We start from the raw sequence: 18,995 nt of genomic DNA, 5'->3' as shown, positions 1-18,995 counted from the left end.
TGCTCGAGTCCTGAATATAACCCGGAAATATTGTGCAAAAAGAGTTGCGGCTTCCTGGGTTAGACAACTGTAATGACCTTCTCACTCGGCTTTCTAAACAAGCTGCAGTACATCTAGAAAACTGCTGCTCCAGTCCTGAATATAACCCGGAACTATGACAATATTGGTCCAGTGCTTTAGTACTGTCCTGAAGGAATCAATACAGTACTATCCATCTATCTATCTAATCAAAGCACTGACAGCTCACATGTAGTCTTTTCAAGGATTAGTGCCAAACCACACATCTCTGACATGATAGAACCATACGATCTGGGCCTCTGAGAAGCTTGCGGCGTTTTAGTTTCATTCTCCTAAAACTCTGGAAAAAGTCTCCCAGAAGATGTGAGACAAGCCCTAAAATTAGCAATGTTTCAATCCAGACTAAAAATACACTTAATTAATTTGTGCATATGACAACTGAAAGTATTAAATCATGATTAAAATTGATTTTAATTCATGATTTTACTCACTATACTGTAATTTGTTGCATCTACTTGTACACGCTGATTCAATTTGGTATCAATATCTTTTACGATACCAGCATATTTAATGGATTGGACATGTCCGCACATATTGGCAGAGATTTCTGATACCATGCACCATGTTTCTTAAAAGGGAACTGCACTTTTTGGGAGTTGTGTCTATCGTTCACAATGATTGTGAACGACAAGACAGGGGTCAGGGGCAAGAGTGAGGCGTCAAAGTCCGTGTCAAGGCGGAAGGTCGAATATGAGGAGCCGAGACACACTGCTCGTGACCAGGAAACGGGCGAATGTGTACGGAACAGGTAGCTACGGAACGTTGTATACAAACCTGGAACAGAGGTTTGTGTATGTGTGTATATATATATATATATATATATATATATATATATATATATATATATACATATATACAGTATATATATATATATATATATATATATATATATATATATATATATATATATATATATATATTAGGGGTGTGGGAAAAAATCGATTCGAATACTAATCAAATCGTTTACGTTGTGCGATTCAGAATCGATTGTCATTATAAAAAAAATCTATTTTTTTATTTTTTTTTTTACTTTTAATTTTTTCTTTCATTTTTTTTTTTAATCAATCCAACAAACCACTACACAGCAATACCATAACAATGCAATCCAATTCCAAAACCAAACCTGACCCAGCAACACTCAGAACTGCAATAAACAGAGCAATTGAGAGGAGACACAAACACGACACAGAACAAACCAAAAGTAGTGAAACAAAAATGAATATTATCAACAACAGTATCAATATTAGTTATAATTTCAGCATAGCAGTGATTAAAAATCCCTCACTAACATTATCATTAGACATTTATAAAAATAATAAAAAAGAACAAGCATCTCATAAGCTTGACAACACACTGTGTCCAATGTTTTCACAAAGATAAAATAAGTCATATTTTTGGTTCGTTTAATAGTTAAAACATCCATCCATCCATCCATCATCTTCCGCTTATCCGAGGTCGGGTCGCGGGGGCAGCAGCCTAAGCAGGGAAGCCCAGACTTCCCTATCTCCAGCCACTTCGTCTAGCTCTTCCCGGGGGATCCCGAGGCGTTCCCAGGCCAGCCGGGAGACATAGTCTTCCCAACGTGTCCTGGGTCTTCCCCGTGGCCTCCTACCAGCTGGACGTGCCCTAAACACCTCCCTAGGGAGGCGTTCGGGTGGCATCCTGACCAGATGCCCGAACCACCTCATCTGGCTCCTCTCGATGTGGAGGAGCAGCGGCTTTACGTTGAGTTCCTCCCGGATGGCAGAGCTTCTCACCCTATCTCTAAGGGAGAGCCCCGCCACCCGGCGGAGGAAACTCATTTCGGCCGCTTGTACCCGTGATCTTATCCTTTCGGTCATGACCCAAAGCTCATGACCATAGGTGAGGATGGGAACGTAGATCGACCGGTAAATTGAGAGCTTTGCCTTCCGGCTCAGCTCCTTCTTCACCACAACGGATCGATACAACGTCCGCATTACTGAAGACGCCGCACCGATCCGCCTGTCGATCTCACGATCCACTCTTCCCCCACTCGTGAACAAGACTCCTAGGTACTTGAACTCCTCCACTTGGGGCAGGGTCTCCTCCCCAACCCGGAGATGGCACTCCACCCTTTTCCGGGCGAGAACCATGGACTCGGACTTGGAGGTGCTGATTCTCATTCCGGTCGCTTCACACTCGGCCGCGAACCGATCCAGTGAGAGCTGAAGATCCCGGCCAGATGAAGCCATCAGGACTACATCATCTGCAAAAAGCAGAGACCTAATCCCGTGGCCACCAAACCGGAACCCCTCAACGCCTTGGCTGCGCCTAGAAATTCTGTCCATAAAAGTTATGAACAGAATCGGTGACAAAGGACAGCCTTGGCGGAGTCCAACCTTCACTGGAAACGTGTCCGACTTACTGCCAGCAATGCGGACCAAGCTCTGACACTGATCATACAGAGAGCGGACTGCCACAATAAGACATTCCGATACCCCATACTCTCTGAGCACTCCCCACAGGACTTCCCGAGGGACACGGTCGAATGCCTTCTCCAAGTCCACAAAGCACATGTAGACTGGTTGGGCAAACTCCCATGCACCCTCAAGAACCCTGCCGAGAGTATAGAGCTGGTCCACAGTTCCACGACCAGGACGAAAACCACACTGTTCCTCCTGAATCCGAGGTTCGACTATCCGGCGAAGCCTCCTCTCCAGTACACCTGAATAAACCTTACCGGGAAGGCTGAGGAGTGTGATCCCACGATAGTTGGAACACACCCTCCGGTCCCCCTTCTTAAAGAGAGGGACCACCACCCCGGTCTGCCAATCCAGAGGTACCGCCCCCGATGTCCACGCGATGCTGCAGAGTCTTGTCAACCAAGACAGCCCCACAGCATCCAGAGCCTTAAGGAACTCCGGGCGGATCTCATCCACCCCCGGGGCCTTGCCGCCAAGGAGCTTTTTAACTACCTCAGCGACCTCAGCCCCAGAAATAGGAGAGTCCACTACAGATTCCCCAGGCACCGCTTCTTCAAAGAAAGACGTGTTGGTGGGATTGAGGAGGTCTTCGAAGTATTCCCTCCACCGATCCACAACATCCGCAGTCGAAGTCAGCAGAACACCATCCGCACCATACACGGTGTTGATAGTGCACTGCTTCCCCTTCCTGAGGCGCCGTATGGTGGTCCAGAATCGCTTCGAAGCCGTCCGGAAGTCGTTTTCCATGGCTTCCCCGAACTCTTCCCATGTCCGAGTTTTTGCCTCCGCGACCGCTAAAGCTGCACACCGCTTGGCCCGTCGGTACCCGTCCACTGCCTCCGGAGTCCTATGAGCCAAAAGAACCCGATAGGACTCCTTCTTCAGCTTGACGGCATCCCTCACTGCTGGTGTCCACCAACGGGTTCTGGGATTACCGCCACGACAGGCACCAACAACCTTGCGGCCACAGCTCCAATCAGCCGCCTCGACAATAGAGGTTCGGAACATGGTCCACTCGGACTCAATGTCCCGCACCTCCCTCGTGACATGTTCAAAGTTCTCCCGGAGGTGTGAATTGAAACTCTCTCTGACAGGAGACTCTGCCAGACGTTCCCAGCAGACCCTCACAATGCGTTTGGGCCTGCCAGGTCGGTCCGGCATCCTCCCCCACCATCGCAGCCAACTCACCACCAGGTGGTGATCGGTAGAAAGCTCCGCCCCTCTCTTCACCCGAGTGTCCAAAACATAAGGCCGCAAATCCGATGACACAACTACAAAGTCGATCATGGAACTGCGGCCTAGGGTGTCCTGGTGCCAAGTGCACATATGGACACCCTTATGTTTGAACATGGTGTTCGTTATCGACAAACTGTGACGAGCACAAAAGTCCAATAACAAAACACCACTCGGGTTTAGATCCGGGCGACCATTCTTCCCAATCACGCCTCTCCAGGTTTCACTGTCGTTAAAACAAATTTACATTATTTCAATCAGTTGATAAAACATTGCCCTTTACAATTATAAAAGCTTTTTTTCTAAAAAATCTACTACTCTGCTAGCATGTCAGCAGACTGGGGTAGATCCTGCTGAAATCCTATGTATTGAATAAGGGGTCGGGAACCTTTTTGGCTGAGAGAGCCATACAAGCCCAATATTTAAAAAGTATTTTCTTAAGAGCCATATAATATATATTTTTAAGACTGAATACAACTAAATGCGTGCATTCTTAAGTAAGAACAACATTTTTAGAGTATAATATGTCTCTTATTATTTTTAATAACATTATTATTCTGAAGCTAACCAACAATAAATAAAACAATTTTTACTATTAATGCGACTTCTTGAACAGGTGCGGATGGATGGATTCAAATGCATGAGAATGTTTTATATTTTGAACGTTATTTTTGACACTGTGACTACCAGTGGAATTATTCATTACTTGCCGTGTTAAGCAATGTCAGCTCAGATTTATCTGAGAGCCAGGTGCAGTCATCAAAAGAGCCACATCTGGCTCTAGAGCCATAGGTTCCCTACCCCTGTATTGAATGAATACAGAATAATTTTGAATCGGAAAAATATCGTTTTTGAATCGAGAATCGAATCGAATCGGAAAAATCGATATATTATCGAATCGTGACCCCAAGAATCTATATTGAATCGAATTGTGGGACACCCAAAGATTCACAGCCCTAATATATATATATATATATATATATATATATATATATATATATATATATATATATATATATATATATATTTAATATAAATATTAAAAATACATATATATACATTAAATATAAATATATTTTGGTATATTTTTTAGTTAACCTGCAACACATTTCTTTATAGCCTTGTTTAAAAAAAAAGATGATGTATAACAGCACTATTATTGTTATTGTTGTTTATACCTGAACCTGCAAATTAGTATAGAACTTGTCATTTTCGATAAATCGACATACACATAGATAGACAACAGTTCAGAGGCCAGATTAAAGAGACTAAACATATCTAAAGACAAACTGTTTTGCTGAGCTGATCCATTGTCAGCAATAAATAACACGCCATCATTTATTACTGACATGTGAAGATGCCTTTGAAAAATATGCACATGCTGACATCGTTTATTGTTTAAGGTCATGATGTTCATTAAAATTGATAGACTGACTGGGCAATTCTTTGGCACGTTGCCGCTGCTTTGACCTTTTTGCCGAAAGGCTGCCTTTCCCTATTCAAACCCTCTGCTGAGAATCCATGAGGCAGGGCCATGACTTTATTGATGGGCACACGATGAGGCTTATCACAAGTTCTGGGGAGACTAAAATCGCATCATCATGAGAAGGAAGAACAAAGAAAGCAAATGTAATGGTCCAGGCCAGGCACAGAGATGGATGACCTTATTTCAAATTTAAACATGTCAGGAAAGTCAAGTATGAACAGAACAATACTGCTTTGAATAAAATGTTCAACAATTCTGCTTTGACTCACAAATGAACTTGAAGTGCCATCCAATTCCTAACCCATAAGGTTCAATATGTCGGTTCACCTTTTGCAGCTATTACAGCTTCAACTCCTCTGGGAAGGCTGTCCACAAGGTTGCGGAATGTGTTAATAGGAATTTTCCACCATTCTTACAAAAGCGCATTGGTAAGATCACACACTGATGTTGGTGGAGAAGGCCTGGCTCCCAGTCGCCGTTCTAATTCATCCCAAAAAGGTGTTCAATCGGGTTCAGGTCAGGACTCTGTGCAGGCCAGTCAAGTTCATCCACACCAGACTCTGTCATCTGTCTTTATAGACCTTGCTTTGTGCGCTGGTGCACAGTCATATTGGAAGAGGAAAAGGCCCGCTCCAAACTGTTCCCACATCAGATAACACTTTCCAATGCGGGTTTTGGCAAGGACACACAATATTGCCAAAAGTATTTGCCCACCTGCCTTTGCTCACATTAGAACTAGAAGTACCATCCCATGGAATTGTCCAAAATGTTTTGGTATCCTGGAGCATTCAAAGTTATTTTCACCGGAACTAAGAGGCGAAGCTCAACACCTGAAAAAAAACCCCAAACCATAATTCCTTCTCCACCAAATTCCACACTCGGCACAATGCATTCCGAAGTGTAGCGTTCTCCTGGCAATCTCCAAACCCAGACACGTCCATCAGATTGCCAGATGGAAAATATGCGGTCCCCTCCAAGGTTTCTCATTGTCATCCCATGGGGTTGAGTTTTTCCTTGCCCTGATGTGTGATCTGAGCCGATGATGTCGTTGAGGCTTGCGCAGCCCTTTGAGACACTCGTGATTTAGGGCTATATAAGTAAAAATTGATTGATTGATTGATTGATTGGTTCTTGTGTATAAACGGGGCTCTGTATATCTGGGGGCTAACTTGGGCTGGATGCTAGAAGGGGCCTTGAATTATAACTTTATTGTTTTTTTTCAGTATTCTGTATGCGTCGCTGTCTTGTAGCATGCTGCCATCTGTTTGTAGGATCGGTCTGTGTCCATATCAACTACCGTCCATCTTTTATCTGCCGGGAGTATGATAATGGTTTTGTCCATTTTCAGTGAATGTATTGTTTTTTACTTTCTCCTTTGAGATATTGCTGTGGGAGAGTTTTGTATGCTGGTAAAAATTGCTGCCACTGCATTGCGGAGATAAGCTTTTTTGGTCCAGGGGTCTGGAAAATTTGACGAATACATGCTAGTTGATGCTAAAATATATGTGTGAGGGGCGTGGCCTGCGGACATGCAGCAAATTGGGATGTGCCAGGACCGGCTTCGAGATTAGCGACAGGTGCGTAGATGACACAGCTGAGAGTGTTTGTGTGGATATTGCTGAAATGGACAAAAATAAAATTTTATTGGAAAATAAAACACTGTTCAAAACCCTGAATGCAGCTTTCATGTCCGTGGCGGGTGGTCCAGAGACCAGCCACATCCACAATATTCTTCACATGGTATTGATTTGGGTTTGATTGCAAAATATAAACCTTTTGATAGAACTGTCTTTTTTGTTTTCAGTGAGTGTGTTTTGACAGGTTGCATACCCATTTTTGATTCATATTGGGTAATGGCTTTCTCCTCTTTCTAATATTTATAAGCTTGTTTAGTTTTTCTATTTGGCGTTGTTTTGTGATGTTCGACTCCAGCTCATATGATTGCTCTAAGTGCGTTAATCACCTCAATCTTGTTTGCTATTGTCCTTATTTGTTCTCCGTCTTTGCCACTGAAATTGACCAAAGAAAATTCTACAAAATAGTTGGGCCTAAATGTATATATATATATATATATATATATATATATATATATATATATATATATATATATATATATATATATATATATATATATATATATATATATATATATATATAAATATATATATATATATATATACAAAAATCTTACATGTGCAAAAGTGACTGATACAACAACTAGGGCCTGACAATAACAACACAATACATCCATCCATCCATCCAGTCGTGTTCAAAAGTTCACATACACTTGTAAAGAACATAATGTCATGGTTGTTGTGAGTTTCCAACAATTTCTACAACTCTTATTTTTCTGTGATAGAGCACATATTTGTTGGTCACAAAAATCATTCATGAAATTTGCTTATTTTATGAATTTCTTATGGGTCTACTAAATTTGTGAGCAAATCTGCTGGGTCAAAAGTATACATACAGCAATGTTAATATTTGGTTTCACTGCAATAAGACACTTTTGGTAGCCATCCACAAGCTTCTGCTTGAGTTTTTGACCACTCCTCTTGACAAAATTGGTGCAGTTCCGCTAAACGTGTTGGTTTTCCGACATGGACTTGTTTCCACAGCATTGTCCACACGTTTAAGTCAGGACTTTGGGAAGGCCATTCTAAAACCTTCATTCTGGCCTGATTTAGCCATTCCTTTTGTTATGGTTTACAGAGAGGATATGACGGTTCAGACACCAGGGAGCAGTCATGTTCAATATTATATATATATATATATATATATATATATATATATATATATATATATATATTTATATATATATATATATATATATATATATATATATATATATATATATAATAAACATTACTAAGTAATAAACCAAACTAAGGAAAAGGAAAGTGGCAAAACCCAAGTGTGTGTGTGTGTGTGTGTGTGTGTGTGTGTGAGGCTATGTGTGTAGTTAGCTGAAGTGTGTGTTACCAAGTGTTGAGAGCGAAGGAACGAAGCAGTCCTTAGGGCAGTCTGGATTTAGCCATTCTTTTACCACTTTTGACGTGTCTTTTGGGGTCATTGTCTTGTTGGAACACCCTTCCCTTGTCTCCTCTGAACATATTGCTGGGTATTGTAGCCAAACAGCTAAATTTTTGTTTCATCTGACACAGAACTTTCATCCAGAATGTCTTATAAACGGAAATCTAAGTAAGATTTAATATCTCAAATAAGGGTGATATATGCTTATTTTCTGTCTGATAAGATCATTCTTCTCACTAAGCAGATTTTATGTTAGCGTGTTTTACTAGTTTTAAGGGTTTTGGTCCTAAATGATCTCAGTAAGATATTACGGCTTGTTGCTGAGATTTTGTGACCTATATTAAGTAAAACATGCTTGAAACTAGAATATCAACTGTTGCAAAGGTGTGTTATCAAAACTGCTTTTTTAAAGTAATAATTTCTTATATCAAGCATGAAAAAAATGTGACTTTGACACAATTGTGTCTCATCATTAAAACAGATGACAGCCAAATTGACTTTGCTGTTTTATTTTCAATGAAACAATAGAAAATACATATTTTGTGCACCCTTGTTTTGTCACCATGACAACCATTTGTTTCACCTGTCATGTGTTCAGATTCGCACACCTGTCACTAATCATGTCATGTCCAAGCCTGTTTTTTCAAGTTGGTCGTTCTGGCGTCATTTTTCATTTCAATGCTCTGTTCTTGGCACAATGAGTCTTGCTTGTTTCATGCAATGCCTCTGTTCTTTTCATGCCATGCCAAGTAAGTTTTTTGTTTATTCATGTCACAGTTCAGTCTAAGTCTTTGTTTTGTTTCCTGCGTCAAGATGTGCTTTCGCCTTTTGTGCCTTTTGGGTTTTTTGTTTGATATCCAAGATCAAATCATGTTTATATCTGCACTCCATGTCCCGAGTAGTTCATCTGCCTTCCTGGGAGTACGACCCTGCAGCAAGCTGCGACCCCCCCATCTTGACAGTACTCATATAGTAGTACAGTTGTTATTAGTGAGAATATACTTTTTTTAAGGTATTTTGGGGTTCATTGAGGTTAGCTCATTTTACTTGTTTTGGAAAGTCTTGACAAGCCACATTTTCTAGTTCTATTGGCGGATCATTTTGCTTAGTTCAAATAAAATATCCTTCATTTTTGTATTTTTTATTTTTGCTTTTGAACACTGACTTTTTGCAGTATATATATATATATATATATATATATATATATATATATATATTCCTTCTTTCTGCAATGAGGTGGTGACTTTTCAAGGGTATAACCCGCCTTCTGCCCAAATGTAACTGGGATAGGCTCCACCAACCCTCGCAATCCCGAGAAGGACAAACGGTAGAAAATAGATGGATGGATGGATAAAATAATGCCTTCATTGATTTAAAATTTCTGAGATGTTTGCAAATCCCAAATACACAACAGCAGGTACCAGTAGGAAGAAAAAGTTGGTTTTGCATAATAGGGTTCTATGCTCTATTTTTTTATTTTTTTATATTTAGTTGAAATGGGTCTCGTGATGTTTATACTAGCTGAAGTTATTTATTCTTCTTTGCATTGGATGTTGAGACTCAGGTGATTTTTTGTATTTATTCATCTACGCGGAGGGTGCAGCACTATCTTCCACAGCTGTTTTCTTTAGACTCGTCACACCAGGAAGCTACTGCAGCTAAGATGAAGGCTGAAGTGTCAGGCGAAACTGTCAGCAGGTACAATAGGGAAGGAATCCATATGGCCCCGTTCCCGGGCGGCTCTCGAGTGAGAGGAATAACTGGCGTTAGTCATTTTGCTATCCAGTCTGCTAGAAATAATGGGAAGTGCCACTCTTCATAGCAACTGACATGTTATCAAAGTTTGAATTGCCACGAAACACATACTAAGATATTCAACACTCTACTGCCATCTGCAGGCTAAATTAGACAGTGAACCTCCCAATGTAATAATAATAAAAATGTTACTTATAAAGTGCCTTTCTGGGCACTCAAGGACACCGTACAAAATAAAAATAAAAAAATAGATCGGATAAAAACAACAACAACAACAACAAAGATCGATAAGATTTACAATGAATAAACAGTCAGGAATAGGTGGGTTTTGAGTCTTCATTTGAAGACTCAAAACTTTGTATGTGTCAGGTAAACCATGACAAATGGAGCGATTTGACCCACCTTCCTAGTGTACAAAAAGCGAAAACTTTTTTTGTATCCACACCAGACTCTTGTACCCATTGTGGAGGGGGCGTGGTCTGCGGGCCGGCCGCAGAGCTGGGTGTGTAAGGACCGGCCTCGAAGCACCCCCGGATTACCCAGCTGGGACTGATCATCCGATCACCTGCCATGCTTATTGGCAGAAGCCGGGCCGAGACACGGAAGAGGGAGTTGGAGTTTCGAGCAAGATGCTAAACACGCGCCTGAGACCACGCCAGGAGAGAGACAGGACTGAAAAGTTGCTGCTAACCTGCCAGACTACCAGGCTCACAAGAAGATCTATTACGGTCAGGAGAACCCACAAGAGGGAAACCTCCACACTTATTTATTAGGAAGACATGATGAACGCGACCAATCTATTGAGTTTTTATTTTCCCAGCCAGCACAGAATATTACAAATGTAGGTGTGATTGCTTCTTGTATATGGAAGAGGATTAAGCTGACTTTCCCAGAAAGTCCATTAGAGACATACTGTAAGTGCGAATGTACTTCGTAACAAATTTCCATGACAGACAAGCAACCGTATTTTCCAGACCATAGTGCGCACCAGACTATAAGGTGCAAAGCCGATGAATTGTCATGTCTTGTGATCATGTTTTGTTTAGTTATTTTCTGTTTTGTTTAAGACTCCATTGCTTCCTGTTTTTTCTGCACCCTTGTTTATTTTAGTTTCTATGACGACTCCATTAGTTCCTGTTTTTGCGCTCCCTTGTTTGGTTACCATGACGACCAAATAGTTCACCCGATTCACTTGGACTCACGCACCTGATTTGTTTGGATTCATGCACCTGTCAATAATCATGTCACTATTAATTAAGGTTGTAGTTGCCAGGCAGTCGGCATGGCGTCATTGTACTGTCTACACTCTGTTTCATACCTATTTCATGTCATAGTTCATGCTGCCTTGCTCACGTCACCGCAAGTAAGTTTTTGTTTGTTAAATGCCAGAATGGGTGTTTTTTTATTTCTATGTCCATAGTCCTGCCTTTGTGCTAGTCTTTTTGTTTTACTAGCCAAGTTTGTTCCCCGCCTTGTGCGCGCCTTTTGTTTGCACTTTTTTAATAGTGGTTAATTAAACATGTCTTTACCTTCACGCCATGTCTGGTACAGTTCCTTTGCATTTCGGGAAAACAAACCACACCATAGTACACATTTTGACATAAATGGTCTGGTTTCGATCTGATTTCATATGAAAGGCGCACCGGATAAAAGGGCGCATCAAAGGAGTCATATTAATATTATTTTATATGAATTGAAAACACTTCCTTATGGTCTAAATAACGTGTAATGGTGGTTCTTTGGTCAAAATGTTACATAGATGATCTTTTACAGATCATCGTCAAGCCGCTTTCTGGATGCGCCGTTTTGTGGTCTGTCTTATTTACGTGGCTCAGCTTCGACATCGTCTTATCCCCGTCATCTTTGTTGTAGCGGTGTAGCATGCAAGGACGGGAGTGGAAGAAGTGTCAAAAGATGGAGTTAACTGTTTTAATGACATTAAGACTTTACTTCAATCAATAACGAAGCAGCATCCCCTCCTCCGGAAACAAAAAGGCCGGAAATATGTCTGACTGGAAGTTGCTTGGGTGAATAATGTACTCACTACACCGGTATGTTTTAGCGCTTTCATGGCGAGTTTACTGACATATATAAGTAAGAGCTTTACTCTACTTTATATTAGAAATGGCAACAGTGTAGGATGAATGTCCCATAAGAAGAAGATAGAGAAAGAGAAGAAGCTTATCGACTACGGTGTCGCCATGGACTACAAAGGCGTAATTTTTCAGGATTTATACAGATCCCAAATACAGATCAGCAGGTACCGAAAGGTAAGAAAAGTTGCTTTTGCATAATATTGCAAAACACAACACCAGATAATATCTCTTACCTTATACACACACCATAATAATACTCCTGTTGAAGCACAGTACAATCCCTCAAGCGGTACCAAAGTCATACTAAAACATTTTGATAGATTTTTGAGCGTTGTGTGTAATGTTCTATATTTTCAATGGAACATATAAAATGTCGGTGATGTTTACTTGAGTCATATTGCCATCCGATTGCATTTTACACGTATATCTTATGTGTGACTGCCATCTACTGGTCACACTTATCATGTACCAAAATGTACCACATTTACCAAATAAAATTGCTTCAATGTCGGTAAGCAAAACCAGAATTATTCCGTATATGAGACGCACCGGGTTATAAAGCACACTGACGAGTGTTGAGAAAAAAAAAAGATTTTAAGTGTGCCTTATAGTCCGGAAAATACGGTACTTATGCTTCTTTACTTAAAATGAACAGTGCATGAATGCATTACATTAAAATCTGCAAATGTAGTACTTTTATACAGTTCAAAAGAGACTACAGGGAACCAAATGTATTTGCAAAATCAAAATGTACTTGATATTAAACTGGAGAAAGCATGACATCATTGTATTGCCCCCCCCCCCTACAATAGTATTTGTTCGTGTAATTTTGTCGGTCAAAAAAAATTAATAAATAAATAAAAAATTAGTCATCTATTTAAACATTTGTTACTGTAAAATATTAAAATGCACTTACCTCCACAGAGTGCTCTCAGTGACACTGCCAATGTGGAAGTCGTACAGCTTGGTTAGAATCAGGATAACCTGTAAAGTAAGGGAAGTCATTTGTACATATTTTATTTTCAGAGGCACCAATGTTGGATACTCGTGTTAAATAATGCAAATCATTAGTTTCATGCATTTGGCTGTAAGCGTGTGCGTAATTTTGGATGACTCGGTTTACAGGATTTAGTTATTTTTTGTCACAATCAGCTTTACTGGCCAAGTATGTTTAACGCACAATAAATTTGACTTGGTAGACTGTGCTCACTCTTTTCAATGTAAATGCACAAATAAAGAAAAACGCAACAACTGCAGGACAGTGCCTTGGTAGCATAGCACTAGGGAATCTGTGACGTTCCGCATTGACGGATGTACATTTGTTGTAATTTATGGACGTACACAGTTGTGGTCAAACATCACATGGACAAAGATAAGACCTTCTGAAGGAAAGTTCTGTGGTCAAATAAAACACAAATTGAGCATGGTGGTGGTAGTATTATGCTCTAGGTCTGTTTTTCTGCCAATGGAAATGGTGCTTCACAGAGAATAAATGGCACAATGAAATAGGAGGATTACTTCCAAATTCTTGCGGACGACCTAAAATAATCAGCCGGGAGTTTGGGTCTTTGGCGCAGTTGGGTGTTACAACAGGAAAATGACCCCCAAACACACGTCAAAAGTGGTAAAGATGTTACGGCACAGGGGCAGTCTCTTTCTCCCTCCTCTGCGGGAGCACCTAGAGGCTCTGCTGTGAGCTCGACAGGACACGCCCCCGCGCTTGCCGTGCAATCGGCGCACCTGGCCCTGATGAAAGGGAGCTGAATAAAGGACCAGTGGATCCAAGGATCCGAGTGGAAATTTAGTTTCTCAATAGTGTACCGTGAGCCTACTCTAGCTTGATGCTCTGTGTTTTCCCTCCGTGCCTGACTTCCTTGGTTGTCCTCCCTCAGTGCCCTCCAGAGTTTTGCCCTTGGTGATTCTTCCGTTGTTTTCCCCTGCGGACTTTGGACTGCCTTCCTCGATCATTGACCCTCACCCCGTACACGTACCTTGTCACTCCTCTCCTGCCCTGGACGGCCTGCCTGCCCCACGGACTGCCTCGTTGCTCCGCTCTCAACACTTGGTAACGCACACTTCAGCTAACTACACACATAGGCTCACACACACACACTCTAGGATTTTGACACTCTCCATTTCCTTAGTTTAGTTTATTAGTGAGTATTGTTTATTATAATTATATATATTGACAACATATATATATATATATATATATATATATATATATATATATATATATATATATATATATATATATGTATATATATATATATATATATAATACATTATTGATCATTACAACCCCCACCAAATGTTATTTTATTTTACAGACGTATTCTTGGTCTATAAAATAAATAATTATGTGTTGATTCGTCCAAAACCCATGTACCACTACACCACTATTATTATTATTATTATTATTATTATTATTATTGTTAGTCGCTGAACTACAAACCCTGTTTCCTTATGAGTTTTGAAATTGTGTTAGATGTAAATATAAATGGAACACAATGATTTGCAAATCATTTTTAACCCATATTCAGTTGAACATGCTACAAAGACAACATATTTGATGTTAAACTGATACACATTTTTTGTGTGCAAATAATCATTAACTTTAGATGTTGATGCCAGCAACATATGACAAAGAAGTTGGGAAAGGTGGCAATAAATACTGATAAAGTTGAGGAATGCTCATCAAACATTTATATGGGACATCCCACAGGTGTGCAGGCTAATTGGGAACAGGTGGGTGACATGCTAAGTAATTCACGCATGGGTAACTTACACATCTGTGAAGGCACCATTAATGCTGAATGGTCCAACAGGTTTTGGAGCAACATATGTTGTCATCGAAGCAACGTTATCATGGACGCCCCTGCTTATTTCAGCAAGAAAAGTGTTACAACAGCGTGGTTTCGTAAAAAAAGAGTGCGGGTACTTTCCTGGCCCGCTTGCAGTCCAGACCTGTCTCTCATCGAAAATGTGTGGCGCTTTATGAAGCGTAAAATATGACAGTGGAGACCCCGGACTGTTGAACGACTGAAGCTCTACGTAAAACAAGAATGGGAAAGAATTCCACTTTCAATGCTTCAGCAATTGGTTTCCTCAGTTCCCAAACGTTTATTGAGTGTTGTTAAAAGAAAAGGTGATGTAACACAGTGGTGAACATGCCCTTTCCCAACTACTTTAGCACATGTTGCAGCCATGAAATTCTAAGTAAATTATTATTTGCAAAAAAAAAAAAAAAGTTTATGAGTATGAACATCAAATAATTTGTCTTTATAGTTCAATCAATTAAATATGGGTTGACAATTATTTGCAAATCATTGTATTCCGTTTATATTTACATCCAACACAATTTCCCAACTCATGTGGAAACAAGGTTTGTACAACAGGAAAAGAGGCCCCTCGTCGACATTACGACTCAGTTTGAAGAAACGCAAGGGAAAGAAAGATAACTATTATCATCATACAATCCTGCAATGAGCACGATAACACCAACATGACATTTGCAGTGACATAAATGCTGATAAAACAGCTTTTTTTTTTCTGCAGCTCTGCATCTATCCCAGAGTGTGCAGGTGCATTTAATGTTGCAATATTGTTTACAGCTTATTTCCGACCATTACTAAAAGAAATAAAAGACTTCAAAATACATATTCAAACAGTGTAAACTTTCACGATAAAATGTATGATACTTTTGAAATAGGTGGGGCGTGGTTTCATTTGCAATCTGGAATGGCTCCAGAATCGAACATCTCGCAGACAACCCTCAAAATATTTGTAATAAAATTGAATGCGGAGGAACATTTTTACCCAAGCATATCCGAAACGTATTTGTGGCGGTCTCGCCCCTTCAGGTTCCTTGGACCACCAATGACGGACATGACAGTTTTGCTCATCTTTGTGAGCAATGATTTATTTTGCGATACATTTTATTTTTTGTTCTTTTTCAGTCATTTCCCAAACGCTTCACTTTTCTTATAATAAAGTTGATTTTGTAATATTTAGGAAATTTCACGACTGAATTTTTTCAACCGAAGGCATCCTATGACAGTTCCACGCTGAAAATCACTGCGAGCGGACCCATTCCTTCACAAATGTTTGTAGAAACAGTCTCTAGGCCTAAGTGCTTGATTTTATACACCGGGCCAAGTTATTAAGGCACCTGATTGTCATCATTTGGATGGGTGGCCAAATACTTATAGCAATATAGTGTACTTCAGGATGAGCTGTAATTAATTATAAATTAAATTGTCTGAAATAAACAGTACCATAAAAGACAAATTGAACCCAAACACCCTAAAACCCTTGTCTCAGTGTCAGCAAAGTACCTCTGTGTCTTAATCTGTCCTTGTGTTAATTAAACAATCTTCAAAATTCACTTTACTTTTCAAGTGTTTGTCAAGCGCCAACATAAAAGGAGACGTGACACATGAATAGCCTATTAGTGCAGAGCTCTAGGAAAAGGTGGTGACTCCAGTCTGCGTTATTGGCATCGTTAATGTAATGCCTGGTCTGAACAATACAGATAAGCCGCCTTTGGTTTTTAGAATTGAAAAGAAATAAAAAGAGCATCCATAGTTCCACTTACTCGCCACAGGAAACGTGCTTTGAGTAATCCGCAAATAAACACAGTCTGGGCTGACACTAAAACGCCAGCTGAAGCTGATCGTTATCTGTTATGTGGCGAAGCTCCCCTTAATATGGAAACACCAGAGCGGTTATTTGCTCTCACTTAGCAAGATGGGTTTATGAAACAAAATGTCACTTCATAGCAGCGGGGCAAAGGCTTGGCACTGAGAGGATGCCATGCCAGTACGCAGAATCGTTTTCAATAAATCTGAAAAAAAAAGTGAAGGATCGACTAGCAAGCAGTCAAACACACTGTGAGATCAATTCTAATGGCTAGTGGCTTTGGAGCAATCAAAGCTGCTCTAAGGTGGCCACTATGTTAATGTGTATTATATTTATCCATGACAGCATTTTGTTGTAAATTGGGAGGTGTGTGTATTAAAATCATGGTTGTTTTTACAAATGATGACAGATGTGAACAAGAACATGTATTGTCTTTGTGTGATGATGTAAATGAGATGTGGTTGTATTGTATATTAAGTATGTGTCCATGAAAGGGTGTTATATGACTTTACTTAATTTGATTACGTGATATGGTATGATTTTATTTCAATAATTGTATTGCATGATTTTTGTATCCCTTTAATTTAGGTAGCCAGGGACTGCAGATGGAAATGAGCTATTTAGCTATAATCTGGTACAGAACATATCTGTCTTTGAGCTTAATGTTTCTGTGCATTGTCCTTTCAAATAAAGACTAAATTAAACTAAGACTGTATGATCATCCCTAGTATGGGACATGTTTGTCCAAAATTCTGTTTTATTTATGTATACATGCATTACAGTGTGGTATCTTATTTTATATTGTTATAGTAGAGAGTATGAACACTGCTAACAACAACACAACGGCAAATCTTAACACTACTCTAACTTAGTGTTGTCCCCTTACCAATATTTTGGTACCGGTACCAAAAAATATTTCAATGTTTTTCGGTACTTTTCTAAAAAAAAGGGGACTACAAAAAGCATCATTATTAGAGATGTCCGATAATGGCTGTGTTGCCGATATCCGATATTGTCCAACTCTTACTTACCGATTCTGATATCAACCGATACCGAAAAATATAGTTGTGGAATTAACATGTTATTATGCCTCGTTTTGTTGTGATGCCCCGCTGGATGCATTAAACAAAATACATCAACTCAAGTGTTGGAAAAAAATGCCAACATGGCACTGCCGTATTTATTATTGAAGTCACAAAGTGCATAATTTTTTTTAACATGCCTCAAAACAGCAGCTTGGAATTTGGGACATGCTCTTCCTGACAGAGCATGAGAAGGTTGAGGTGGGAGAGGGGTATCGGATAGCAGGTGGTGTATATCGTAGCGTCCCGGAAGATTAAGTGCTGCCACGGATTCTGGGTATTTGTTTTCTTGTGTTTATGTTGTGTTACGGTGAGGATGTTCTCCCGAAATGTGTTTGTCATTTTTGTTTCGTGTGGCTTTACAGTGTGGCGCATATTTGGAACAGTGTTAAAGTTGTTTATACGGCCACCCTCAGTGTGAACTGCATGGCTGTTGACCAAGTAAGCCTTGCATTCACTTGTGTGTGTGAAAAGCCGTAAATATTATGTGACTGGGCCGGCACGCAAAGGCACTGCCTTTAAGGTTTATTGGCGCTCTGTACTTCTCCCTACATCCGTGTACACAGCGGCGTATAAAAAGGTCACAAATTTTACTTTTTGAAACCGATACCAATAATTTCCAATATTACATTTTAAAGCATTTATTGTACCTAGTCATTATTGGCTTTATATTAACAAAAAATACTACGGTACTTGTCCAGGGTGTACTCCGCCTTCCGCCCGATTGTAGCTGAGCTAGGCACCAGCGCCCCCCGCAACCCCAAAAAGAGAATAAGCTGTAGAAAATGGATGGATGGATGGATTAAACATATGCTTCTTATTGCAAGTTTGTCCCTAAATAAAATAGTGAACATACTGTCACAACACGGATTCGAACCCGAGATTCTCCCACAGCACGATCCCACACTCTATCTGTCAGCATACCAGGACACGCCCCCGCAAGTGCCTCACACCTCACGCCCACGCATCGCCGCAGTTGTCGACTGTCAGCAATCATCGCACCTGGCAGCAATCAGGAAGACAGTTTAAGAACCAGTCACTCCTTGGAATCCGCGCCGGAACGTCGCTTAATCCTGTAGTAAGCATTCACGTTTTAGGCTTCCCTCTCATTGTCCTCCCATCTTTTGCCTTTTGCCTCTTTCCGTCT

General features: G+C 40.3%; 1 protein-coding gene across 1 annotated transcript in view; it reads right to left on the bottom strand.

Moving 5' to 3' along the window:
* The window catches only part of sorcs3a (sortilin related VPS10 domain containing receptor 3a), a 614,798-nt gene that overhangs the window by 406,775 nt on the left and 189,028 nt on the right, over positions 1 to 18,995 (bottom strand). The window contains exon 2 of the mRNA XM_061907863.1: positions 13,042 to 13,109. Coding sequence (XP_061763847.1) covers positions 13,042 to 13,109 — 68 coding nt within the window. The remainder of the gene's footprint in view (positions 1 to 13,041; positions 13,110 to 18,995) is intronic.

The sequence above is a fragment of the Nerophis ophidion genome, linkage group LG01, assembly GCF_033978795.1.
Source record: "Nerophis ophidion isolate RoL-2023_Sa linkage group LG01, RoL_Noph_v1.0, whole genome shotgun sequence".
NCBI lineage: Eukaryota > Metazoa > Chordata > Actinopteri > Syngnathiformes > Syngnathidae > Nerophis > Nerophis ophidion.
Note: the sequence above shows the minus strand (reverse complement) of the source record. Positions and strands in the feature narration are given on the sequence as shown.